Raw genomic sequence first — 12,558 nt, 5'->3', positions numbered from 1 at the left:
GAGGGGGAGAGAGAGAGGGGGAGAGAGAGGGGGAGAGAGAGGGGGAGAGAGAGGGGGGGAGAGAGAGAGAGAGAGAGAGAGAGAGGGGGGGAGAGAGAGGGGGGGGAGAGAGAGAGAGAGAGAGAGAGAGAGAGAGAGAGAGAGAGAGAGAGAGAGAGAGAGAGAGAGAGCAACGAACAGCCCGTGAGTTGCCATGGTTATGGCAGGGCGGAGCTATATGATGGACAGCTGGTGTTCAGCAGTTGTGGAATATATACAAGGTCAGTAATCAGACGCACAGAGACACACGGAAGACACTGACGAAACTGACACTGGATGAGCTTTGTGTGCCCACGACAAGGGTGGGTTTTGCACACAGTGTGGAAAAGGGGTGACCGGTGGAAAGCTATCGGTGGAAACCCTTGCCTGGGTTGATAGTTTTACCACGTGAAAACGGCACTCTCTTTGATGTGACTTTAACAAGAAATCTAAGCAGGAGGACGAGGTTGAAGATTTGACAGCACTGGCACTGGGAAGACAAATCACCTCTCTCTCTCTCCTCAATCCACTCAACTCAATAACACGAACTGAACTGACTTCATACCCATACCATCGTAAGACTGTATCATTTATCACCTGAGTTTGGAGAAGTTTGGAAACTTCATTTACTCACTTATATGTGCATAAACATTGCTAACCTGTTTGCCTTATCTTGTTTTATATTGCTTTATTACGTTGTTACTAATATAATAGTGTTTTAACAGAAGACAGGCTCCAGGTGTGTTCCATTTCTGCTGGTCCTTTTTAACCCATTATGGGGTATGTCACAGTGGTGAGGAAAACAAATGCAAAGTTAGCATTCATTTCAAGAGGACTAGAATATAAAAGAAAGGATGTAATGCTGAGGCTTTACAAGGCTTTGGTCAGACTGTACTTGGAATATTATCAGCAGTTTTGAGACCCTTACCTAAAAAAGGATGTGCTTGCATTGGAGAGGGTCCAGAGGAGGTTTACAACAATGATACTGGGAATGAAAGACTTAACATATGAAGAACATTTGACAGCTCAGGGCCTGTACTCACTGGAGTTTATAAGAATGAGGGGGATTTCATTGAAACCGATCAAATATTGAAAGGTCCAGATAGAGTAGAAGTGGAGAGGATGTTTCCTATAATGAGGGTGTCTTTGATCAGAGGGCAGAGCATGAAAATAGAAGGACATCCCTTTAGAACAGAGATGAGGAGGAATTTGGTGAATTGTGGGATTCATTGCCAAAGGCACTGTGGAGGCCAAGTCATTGGGTATATTTAAAGTGGAGGTTGGTAGGTTCTTGATTTGTAAGGGTGTCAAGATTACAGAGAGAAAGCACGAGAATGGAGTTGAGAGGGAGTTTAAATCAGCATGATGGAATGATGGAGCCGGCAGTGGGCTGAACTGTCTAATGCTGCTCCTATGTATTTTGATCTTATGGCAGCAGGCATACAAAGGAGATTAATGAGCATGCTGCCAACAAAGGAACGTTTTACTATTGACTCTTCTGAGAACAAAGCAAGCTAGGAGTGATTTCATCAAAGTTATGAGGTGCCTTGCTGTATGAAGAGGAAGAACCTGTCATGGACAATAGTAGAGCATATGGTATATTGAAGGCAAAGTCTCAGAAGGAAGTTCAGGAAATTACTTATATTACTGGTGCTGGTATGCAACACTGACTGAGGAAGCGGTGGAGACAAGAAACTGTAGCAGATTTTAAATGTAGCTAGATGAATATTTGATCTGCCATCACCTACAAGGCTACAGGTTAATCTAAACAGCTTATTTTACATCTAGTACTGACTGGATGGACCATGTGGCATCCCGTTTGACTTATGTCTGAATTTGGCCAAGAATATTAAGTTGTCAGTTGGGTCCAATCATGCATTACTTACACCAGTTAGAGAAAAAGGACCACTGGTACAAATGAGTAACATACCTGGAATACCAGGGGCTCCGGGACGTCCTGAAACTCCTTGTGAACCTTTTGGGCCTGGATACCCAGGTGAGCCAAATCCTGGTGGTCCTGGCAGTCCCCTTTCTCCTGGAAATCCCAGTGGACCTGGGTCGCCTGGTGGTCCTCTCTCTCCTTTGAAGGCCAAACCACCCTGGAATGAAATCCAGTGAACCATGAGTAAGGATGGAATGTAAGAGGATGGAAACTTTTCTGGTTAGCGCTTACCAAAGAAATGGCTTATGGTTGACTCTCCATGTTGAGCCACCGTATACCAGGGACATCAAATCTGTGTAGAAATTCATCTTCGCTGTACTGTCTGACTGCAGGACATATGTGGCAAAAGGGTCTTCTGCGATGTCTCTGGTATTCAAATCCACTTATAACACGCGTATGTACTACAATATCACACGTTTAGTGCTTGTGACCGGATCTGAGGGGCTGTCACCAACCAGAAGCCTCTCTAGACCAACTACCTTGTTACTCTGGCTATAGAAAGCTGATTATCCTGAAGTGAGTGGTTCACCTCTTTTCCACAATCGACAAGGCACAAGTTAGGATTAAAATGAAATATTCTCTGCCTGGCTGAGAGCAGTTTTGACAATACTGGAGAAGCTCTACATCATCAGGGACAAAACAGACTATTAACTATTCAAAACATAGTGTCAGCAGTACGTACTGGCTATTAAATGACCTCCATTTACTGAGAGTTCTCCATCAGATTCCCCCCAACCTGCGACCTCTAACATCAAGACAGGCAAGGGCTGTAGCTGCATGAGAATACCACTTCTTGCTGGTTCTCCTCTGAATCACACATCAAAGTGACTTGAAAATATATCACGGTTTCATCATCACTGGATGAACCCTGAAACTCCCTCCCCAGTTGTCTGAGTGCATTCATCAGAATGACAGTCAGGCAGAAGATACAATAATGCACTACCGCCAGGGTCAAGTACAGCTTCGCTGATGCTCTGTAAGACAACTGAACAGACCTCGATTCCATTGGATGCTCCCAGACTACAAATCTCTCTGAATCCATTGCTGGCTCTGAATACCTCCATACCGGTGACAGTACCATTGGCAATACCGGTTCTAATGATCCTGAGTGGATCCAGAACCCGGATTCCATCGCCATCAATGCCGGTTCCTATGACCCTGGACACATTCAAGACTACTAATTGTATAACCTGTAGCTCCAGCTTCAGCCTGGACCTTGACTATCAGCATCTTCAGACTTCACTACGCTATTGACTGCATTGGTGCTGCTTCATGCAGCCATGCTGAGCTCGTCAAATTCAACAATTTTGCCTCTAATTTCCACTTTACCCTTAAATTTACTTGGGCCATCTGTGACACATCTCTCCCCTTTCTCGATCTCTCTGTCTCTATATCTGGAGGCAAACTGTCAACTGACATCTTTTATAAATCTTCTGATTCCCATAGTTGTCTTGACTATACCTCTCCTATCTCCTGTAAAACTGCGATACCATTTTCTCAGTTTCTTTGCCTCAGTCGCATCTGTACTCAAGATGAAGCTTTCCATTCCCTCCCTCTACTTTTGATGCTACCGTCACCCACACCTCCTCCATTTCCCATACATCTGCACTCATCCCATCTTCCCACCGTCATAATACTGACAGAGCCCCTCTTGCCCTTACCCATCAGCCTCCACATCCAACACATTATACTCCACAACTTCTGCTATCTCCAAAGGGACTTTACCACTAAACATATCTTTACCTCCCCATCTCCATACCACCCACCACAAGCAGGAATTCCCAGTGGCCAAACATTTTATACGTCATATGAATGTCACATTATATGTCATATGTCATAGGAAGTCATTCCTACCTGTGGCCATCAAACTTTACAACTCCTCCCTCAGGGTGTCAGACACCCTGAGCCAATAGGCTGGTCCTGGACTTATTTCCACTTGGCATGATTAACTTGTTTTTATTTCATTATTTATGGCTTTATATTGCTATATTTCTACACTATTCTTGGTTGGTGCGGCTGTAACAAAACCCAATTTCCCTTGGGGTCAATAAAGTATGTCTGTCTGTCTTTAATTCCATTTCCTGTTCCTGTGTCGATCCATGTGCCAAGATGAGGCCACCCTCAGAGTGGAGGAGCAACAACTTATATTCAGTCTGGGTACCCTCCAAGTTGATGGTATGAATATCAATTTTGTCTTCAGGTAAAGAAAGTTCCCCACCATCATTCCCCACTCTGAAGCTTTACTTCTTCTCTCCTGCCTATTACTTCTCCCGGGTCTCCTCCCCCTTACCTTTCTCTTATTCTCCACTCTCCTCTCCGATCAGATTTTTCTTCTTCAGCCTTTGACCTTTCCCACACACCTGGCTTCAACTGTTATCTTCCAACTTGCCTCTCTCCCCACCCCACCCCCCACCTTCTTATTCTAGCATCTCCACCCTTCCCTTTCTGTGCTGAAGAAGGGTCTCAGCCCACAACATCAACTGTTTATTCTTTTCCATTAATGCTGCCTGACCTGCCGAGTACCTCCAGCATTTTGTGTGAGCAGCGTAACAATATCAGATCTATGTCAGGGTGGTACAGGCACACTGGCACTTAGTGTGAGAGGAGGGTGGCAGGATGCGTTCAGGAACCTGATAGCAGTTAGATGTGGTGTGTGTGAAGCGGGAGGTGAGGTGGGGGAAGACATTAGGAGTCTGCCATGCCCATTGTTACAGGGTAGGGATCTGTCTAGTGGCTAAGGGTCCAGGGAAGAGCAGGAGATTGCTTTGGAAAGAGGGAAATTGCAGGATCAAAGTGGAATCTGGATTCTGAAAAAGTGAATGGCAGAGTTTGGAAAGGCCATAGGTTGCTGGGACCGATGATCTAAGGAGTGAAGAGAGCTTAAAAGAGCAGATAACAGGCAGTGGGGACTATGGGCTTCCACACTGGTGCCTTGGAAATAATATTATATAGTCTGGATATAATACTATATATAGACTTATATAACACTATATAAGTGCCCAGTGGGAAACTCCCCTAAAATTATACAGTCCAAGAGTTATAAGGAGCTTTGCACAGAGAATGACATCAATATATATACACGAGAATGTTGGAAATCCAAAGCAACACGCACAAAGTGCTGGAGGAACTCAGCAGGTCAGGCAGCCTCTATGGAAATGAATAAACCGTTGATGTTTCAGGCTGAGACCCTTCCTCGAAACTGGAAAGTGTGAAGATAACAAAATCAAAGAGTAGGTGGTGTGAGAAGAAGGATAGCTAGAACGTGATCGGTGAAGCCAGGTGGGTAGGAAACGTAAAGGGCTGGAGAAGGAGGAATCTGATAAGACAGGAGGGTGGGCGATAGGAGAAAAGAAAGGAGGCAAGGATCCAGGGGAGATGATAGGCAGGTGAGATGAGTTAAGGGGCTGGAGTGGTGAGTAAAGAAGAGGGGAAGGGGAGCAGCACATCAGTATTACAAGGGTAACTTATAATAGGAATATTCTGAATGTTATGAAATGATCTAAATGATCATAATCATGTTTGTGTAATTATAATAACATTTCAATTACATAATGTTGGAATTACATTATTACGCAACTGAATTTCTGGGCACACGTCTCTAATGATTGGTCTCTTGTGACTTCTTGAAACTACAATTTATCAGAAGCTGCTTCATTATCTTATTTACAATGGATCTCTTTAGCCTTTCAAATTAATATGCTACTTAGTCTCATGCTTTTGCTTCTCCTTACACCATGCTCTCATTCCCAGTCAAGCACAGGCACTTGCCAATAATGGGTGTTACGATATGGTAACTGCTCTACAAGTGGCCACAGGAAACTGCAGTGTTACGGACACAGCTCAGCGCATCAGAGGAACCAGCCTCCCTTTTACAGGAATGTATGCACCATTGATCTGACAGCTCCCTTCCCAGGGAAGTGGGGTAGGGGCAGGTGGCAGTGATCATGGTGGACGTTAGACCAACGACCAGCAGAACTGAGGATCCAGTAAGGAGCCTTGTGGACTGAAGGGGAGCAAATAATATGGTGATTGGCTGGAGGAGGGTTCTTCGTTGGGAGGTAGTGTGGGGCATGGGCTTGAACTGGGGTGTCAGATTGTCTGCTGAGTCTTGACTGATCAATGGAGAGAGGAAAAGAGGAGCCTGGTATGGGATTGCTGCCAAGGGCTATTGATGTATTGATGTAGTAGGAATGGGTCAGTGATATCTAAAAGACATAGGCAGTCTGAATTGGGTCACTGTTCCACCACAGATGGACATTACTAAATACTAAATCTTGCAGTGCCCAAGGACAGATACATTAATATTCCCATTGTACAAGAAATTACATCATCTGATGTGCGTCTGATATGGATATTGCATTAAATGTGATTCATGAGCAAACCAATTTTCCAAAGGAGATTGATTTAGTCCAGAAATACCGAGTTTAAAACAAAAACTATGCTATTCAAATAAATAGCCACATTATCGTTTGGAGGCCACAATGGGTCTATTGGACTGCCATATAAACCCAATTGGTTTATGTATGTTCTTCATTAAAAGAAAATCTACTGTTTAGCTTGATCTTCATGTGATTGCATACCAAATCAAATTTAACACCTTCAAAACTGGCCAAGGAAGCCACTGAGTTACCAAAAAGGTGTCTCAACATTTCTTTCTCAAGGCTAACTAGAAATAGCAATATTCTATAACTAAATAGCAATAGCAACAATTGCACAAAAATACACATATTTTATTCCCTTCTTTTCATGTCATTTCTCCAATAAGAGTTTTTAAAAACATATTTCACAACAACACCACCCTTATAATCCAAGGCTCATGACGTGTTCTTGAGAGCAATGCTAAAAAGTCCAACAGCACTGGCTGAACCATAATGACAGTAGTACTATGCTTAGAAATTTCTTTCTGCCTCTGCTTCTGTCCTGGCAGAGACCAAATAGAGTAACAGTGGAAGAAGAAGAACTCAAACTATTAAAGCTTCCCTGAGACATCACATGGGACAATAGAGATTCTAATACACTAGGGATTCCCAACCTTTTTTATGCCATGGGCCGATACCATTAAGCAAGGAAAATTCTCCCTCTTGTGTTTCTTGATCTTGCTACTTGAGATTCAGTGTCGTGCAACCCTGCCACTTTGATTTTGCCCATGCCTTCATTAACCAAGTTCAACACTTGCCTTTATTGGGCTCTTCCTCACACAAATTTTAAGTTTTATGGTTATGAATATGCTATTGTGATGGGGTTATTCCTTATGCTTGGTGTCGGGGGGAGGGAATTATGTTGTATTGTGGGAAATGAGTGCTCAAGTGTAGGGTTTTTTGAACCTATCTGACCAATTGACATTATTTTACCCAGGAATCTCTCTTGAAGCTGTCCTGTAGACTGATGTAGAATAGACAAAGCTGTCACAGCCTTAAGTCCCTGATTATTCTGTCCCAATATAGCTTGTCTATTGTTACCTGCTTTCATTTAGAATGCTCAAGGGTAGAAAGGATTTTACTTACAGATTCTCCCTTGGGACCTGGTGGACCTGGTGATCCATCTCTTCCTGGATTGCCACCTAATCCTGGAAATCCTGGTGGCCCCGGGAAGCCAGGATTTCCTGGATCACCTTTAGGACCCGGAAAACCAAAACCATCGCCTCTATCACCTTTAGGACCAGGGGATCCTGGATTACCTGGAATGCCTGGTGGTCCCTGAAAATAATTAAAACAGGAATTTCTGGCTGATGCAGGACATTCTCGTGCTGACAACCAGATGAGAGCCAGCAGCAAGCAAAAGATAAATAATTCCAAATTGCTAGTTCTTAAATTCAGTACTGAGTCGGTACTAAGGAAGGAAAATGTAATGTTAGCTTTCATTTCAAGAGGATTAGAATATAAGAGCAAGGATGTAATGGTGATGCTTTATAAGGCATTGGTGAGACTGCATCTGAAGTATTGTGAACAGTTTTGGGCCCAATAATTATGCAAGGATGTGCTGGTATTGGAGAGGTTTCAGAGGACATTCATGAAAATGATCCCAGGAATGAAAGGGTTGATGGGTATGTGAAATTTTTGATGGCTCTGGGCCTGTACTCACTGGAGTTTAGAAGAATAAGAGGCAATCTCATTGAAACCTACCAAGTGTTGAAGAGCCTGGAGGGAGTGGATGTTTCTAATAGTGGGAGAGTCTAGAACCACAGGGCACAACCTCAGAATAGAAGGAAGCCTTTTTAAAACAGAGATGAGGAGGACTTTCTTGAGGCAAGTGGTGGTGAATCTGTGGAATTCATTGCCACAGGCAGTTGTGGAGACCACGTCATTGGGTGTTTTTAAAGTTGAGGCCGATTGGTTCTTTATTAGTCAAAGGTTACAGGGAGAAGGCAGGAAAATGGGGTTGAGAGTTAAAATAAATCAGCCATGACTGAACAGCAGAACAGAATGGGCCAAATGACCTAATTCTGTTCATATGTTTCATGGCCTTTATCTCCAATAATGAAATAGCACAACAGGAAACATACATCAAATAGTAAAATTCAGGAAAGCAAAGGGGAAAAAGAAGTATATACAATAGGAAACTTTGAGAAATTCTTTACTTAAGGACATTACTTTATTTACCTGCCTGAACATTTTTGGCTCAACAAATACTTACAGGTGGTCCCGCTACTCCAATTAGACCTTTTGATCCTTTGTCTCCTTTATTTCCATTCTGTCCTGGTGGACCTGAAACCAACCAATGAAGCAATAAAATTCTCAGTAGATGTGAAGTAGCTACGTGCATTATGTTTATAGAGCAAGGTGGGGCACAATGGAAGAGTTAGTAGGGCTGCTGCCTCACAGCTCCAAAGACCTGACCTTCGGAGTTTTTTCTGTGACCAATGTGGGTTTCCTCCATGTGCTGCAGTTTGCTGCTACATGCCATAGGTATGTGGACCTGGAAGTTAATAGGACTCAGAACATTGCTCCTTCTCTGAATGTGTGTGGTAGAATAAAAATAAAATAGGATTGGCATAAATGACAGTCACCACAAATTTTGTGAGACAAAGCTGTGAGGCTCTATAACTTTATTTAGAAACATAGAGGTAGGATAATGGATAATAGTCTTAGAATGAATCTAGGGGTGCTACTTTCACCCAGAGTGTAGAAAGTATATGGAATGCACAACTGGAGTAAGCGAAGGAAGCAGAATCACTGACAGAACTTAAACAGTTTTGAGGTGAGCCCTTAAATAGCCTTGGTATAGGGCCAATGTATGAAGATGGGATTAGTCCAGTGGTGTGTAGCAATGTGGTGGGCCAAATGGCCTTTTTCCATGCCTTCTGACTTTAAGGATGGCATGGTAGTGTAGTGGTTAGCATAATGCTGTAACAGTGCCTGCGACAAGTGTTCAATTCTGCTGCTGTCTGTGAGAAATCTGTACGTTTTTCTTGGGCATGCTACGTTGAGCCCAGAAGCTGCCCCTCGCACGTTGCACCTTTGGACTGAGTCGGTCACTGACACATTTCTCAATACACGTGACAAACATAGCAAATCTTTACTTCTTTTATTTATGTTGCAACGGCCCACAGGTCAGTAAGTGGAATTTCAACAAATGCTCGTCCAGTTCTCAAAGTTAAAGTAATTCTAATAGCAGTGAGGAAATGCTCTAAGCTGGAATACGGGACATTTTGTAAGCTGTATGAGCAGTGTACAGTGCCCCAGTTAAGGACAGTCTCATCATACAGAATGTGGGAGGGAATTGGCATTGACGATTGAATGATAGAGCAGTCTAGATGAGTGAAATAGCTGCTCTCAGTCATGGTTCATGACCTTGGATCCTTTTCAGTGATTCTACATCATGAAGCCACTCAGAAGTATCTTCTGAAAGTGGGAGTGCTGCAAGCCATTGCTTTTTCCCCAAGTGGATTGGTTAAAAAACATGATATATAAAAAGAGATACTGCATGTGGGGTATACTTGGAAGTTATCCATTGTTCATGTACACTCCACATGGAACACCAGTCCACAGAAAAATGAAAACGTATTTGCCATTTCAGCTACTTCTACATTGATTCTATTCTGAATCAGGTTTGTTATTATTGCCATATGCCAAGAAGTCTTGGAGGAAAGGTAGATGAGATCATGATAAGGTCCAGCACCTGGAATTATGACAATGTAACCATTAGTGAGACTTGGTTGCAGGAGGGGCAGGACTAGTAACTCAGTTTTCTGGGGTTCCATTGTCTTAGACGCAACAGAGTGGGCGGTATTAAAGGAGGAAGGGTGGCATTACTAGTCAGGGAAACTGTTACGGGAGCGCTCAGTCAGGACAGACTGCAGAAATCATCTGGTAGGGAGATATGGGTGGAATTGAAGAATAAGAAAGGTATGGCCATGTTGATGGGGCTAAATTACAGATCGCTCCGTAGTCTGTGGGATTTAGAGGAACAAGCTTATAGAGAGGTTACAGACAACTACTAGAAACATAAGGCTGTTATAGTAGGTGATTTTAACTTTCCACATATTGAATGGGACTCCCATACTGTAAAAGGACTAGTTTGTCAAATGGGTTCAGGAAAGTTTTCTTAATCAGTACTTAAAAGACCCAATGATAGAGTGTGGGATACTTTATCTGTAACTAGGCAATGAGACAGGGCAGGTGACAAAAGTTTGTATAGGGAATCATTTTGCATCTAACGATCATAATGACATTTGTTTCAAAGTAAATATGGAAAAAGATTGGTCTGGTCCACGGGCTGAGATACTAAACTGCAGAAAGGCCAGTTTTGATGGTATCAGAAAGGATCTGGCAGGTGTGGATTGGGACAGGCTGTTTTCTGGCAAAAGTGTACTTGAAAAATGGGAGCCCTTCAAAAGTGAAATTTTGAGAGTACAAACTTTGTATACTGTAGTTCATATTGGTTTCTTTCAGTTCTATGGTTTTATTTGTGTTCTCACCCATTCTTTCTCGTTGCCAGTTGGTGGGCTGGTGGTTTGGATGATCTGTTAGTTTTTGTGCGAGGCAGGGGCTGGGGATGTTTTGGGTTTATGAATTTTTGTTTCTTTTCTTTTTGCATGGGGGACTGATGCCTTTCTTTCAACTACTTATATGGTTTTCTGTACTTTGTGGTTATCAAGAGAAGAGCCAAGTTTCAGAGTTGTATTCTCTGTACATACTTTGATAATAAAATGAAACTTTGAAACTTTGCATGTGCCTGTCAGAATAAAAGGTAAAAATAACTGGTTTAAGAAGCCTTGGTTTTCAAGAGATATTGAGGCCCTGGTTAAGGAAAAAAAGGAGGTGCATTGCAAGTATAGGTAGGTAGTGTCAGACACCCTGAGCCAATAGGCTGGTCCTGGACTTATTTCCACTTGGCATGATTAACTTATTATTATTTAATTATTTATGGTTTTATATTGCTATATTTCTTCACTATTCTTGGTGCAGCTGTAATGAAACCAAGTTTCCCTCGAGATCAATGAAGTATGTCTGTCTGTCTGTCTGTAGGAACAAGTGAGGTGCTTATGGAGTATAAGAAATGCAAGAGAACACTAAAGAAAGAATTCAGGATTGTTAAAAGAAGGCATGAGGTTACCCCATCACACAAGGTGAAGGAGAATAAGAGCAAAAGGATTGCAAGGGACAAAATTGGTCCTCTGGAAGATCAGAGTAGTAATCCATGCATGTAGTCAAAAGGGATGGGGAGATCTTAAATGGATTTTTTATCATCTGTGTTTACTGGGGAGATGACACAGAGTATATAGAGGTGAGGCAAAATAGGTGTTTACTGTCTTGAGGCAAATTAGTGTAGATAAATCCCCAAGGCCTGACAAGGACTTCCCTTGGACCTTGTGGTAGGCAAGTGCAGAGATACTTAAATCATCCTTAGTGACAAGCAAGGTTCCGGAGGATTGGAGGATAGCAAATATTGTTCTCATTTAAGAAAGGCTCTAAAAATAAACCAGGAAATTACAGACCAGTGAGCCCAATATCAGTAGTAAAGGTATTCTAAGGGACCAGATACATTTGCATATGCAGCATGACAGATAGGTGGATTAGAGATATCCAGCATGGCTTTGTGTGTGGTAGGTCACGTCTAACCAATTTTATAGAACTTTTCAAGGAAGTTACCAGGGAAGTTGATTAAGGTGAGACAGTGGAGGTTGTCTACATGGACTACCTGTATGAGAGGTTGGTCAAGAAAGTTCAGTAGTTCGACATTCAAGATGAGATAGTAAACTGGATTACATATTAGCTTTGTGGGAGAAGCCAGAGAGCGGTAGTAAATGACTGGCTCTCTGACTGGAGGTTTGTGACTAGTGGAGTGACACAGGGATTGGTGCTGGATGTTGTTTGTCATGTGCAATCAATGACCTGGATAATTATGTGGTTAACTGGATCAGTAAATTTACAGATGACACCAAGATTGGTAGTGTAGTGGACAGCGAGGAAGGTTATCATGGCTTGCAGAGGGCTCTGAACCAGCTGCAAAAATGGGCTGGAAAATGGCCGATGGAATTTACTTAGGTCTTACATAGTGAACGGTAGGGCACTGAGGAGTGCTGTAGAACATGGGTCCATAATTCAGTGTACGTGGCAACATAGGTTGATAGTGTTGTAAAGAAAACTTATGTAAAT

The 12,558-nt window shown here is 42.7% G+C and overlaps 1 protein-coding gene across 3 annotated transcripts in view; it reads right to left on the bottom strand.

Moving 5' to 3' along the window:
- The window catches only part of col4a5 (collagen, type IV, alpha 5 (Alport syndrome)), a 276,446-nt gene that overhangs the window by 114,431 nt on the left and 149,457 nt on the right, over positions 1-12,558 (bottom strand). For all 3 annotated transcript variants that reach the window (XM_059976825.1, XM_059976826.1, XM_059976827.1), the window contains 3 exons: positions 8,594-8,664; positions 7,465-7,656; positions 1,949-2,117 (listed from right to left, as the gene is read on the bottom strand). In XM_059976825.1, the coding sequence (XP_059832808.1) occupies positions 1,949-2,117; positions 7,465-7,656; positions 8,594-8,664 (432 nt within the window). The remainder of the gene's footprint in view (positions 1-1,948; positions 2,118-7,464; positions 7,657-8,593; positions 8,665-12,558) is intronic.

Source organism: Hypanus sabinus, chromosome 8 (assembly GCF_030144855.1).
Source record: "Hypanus sabinus isolate sHypSab1 chromosome 8, sHypSab1.hap1, whole genome shotgun sequence".
NCBI lineage: Eukaryota > Metazoa > Chordata > Chondrichthyes > Myliobatiformes > Dasyatidae > Hypanus > Hypanus sabinus.
Note: the sequence above shows the minus strand (reverse complement) of the source record. Positions and strands in the feature narration are given on the sequence as shown.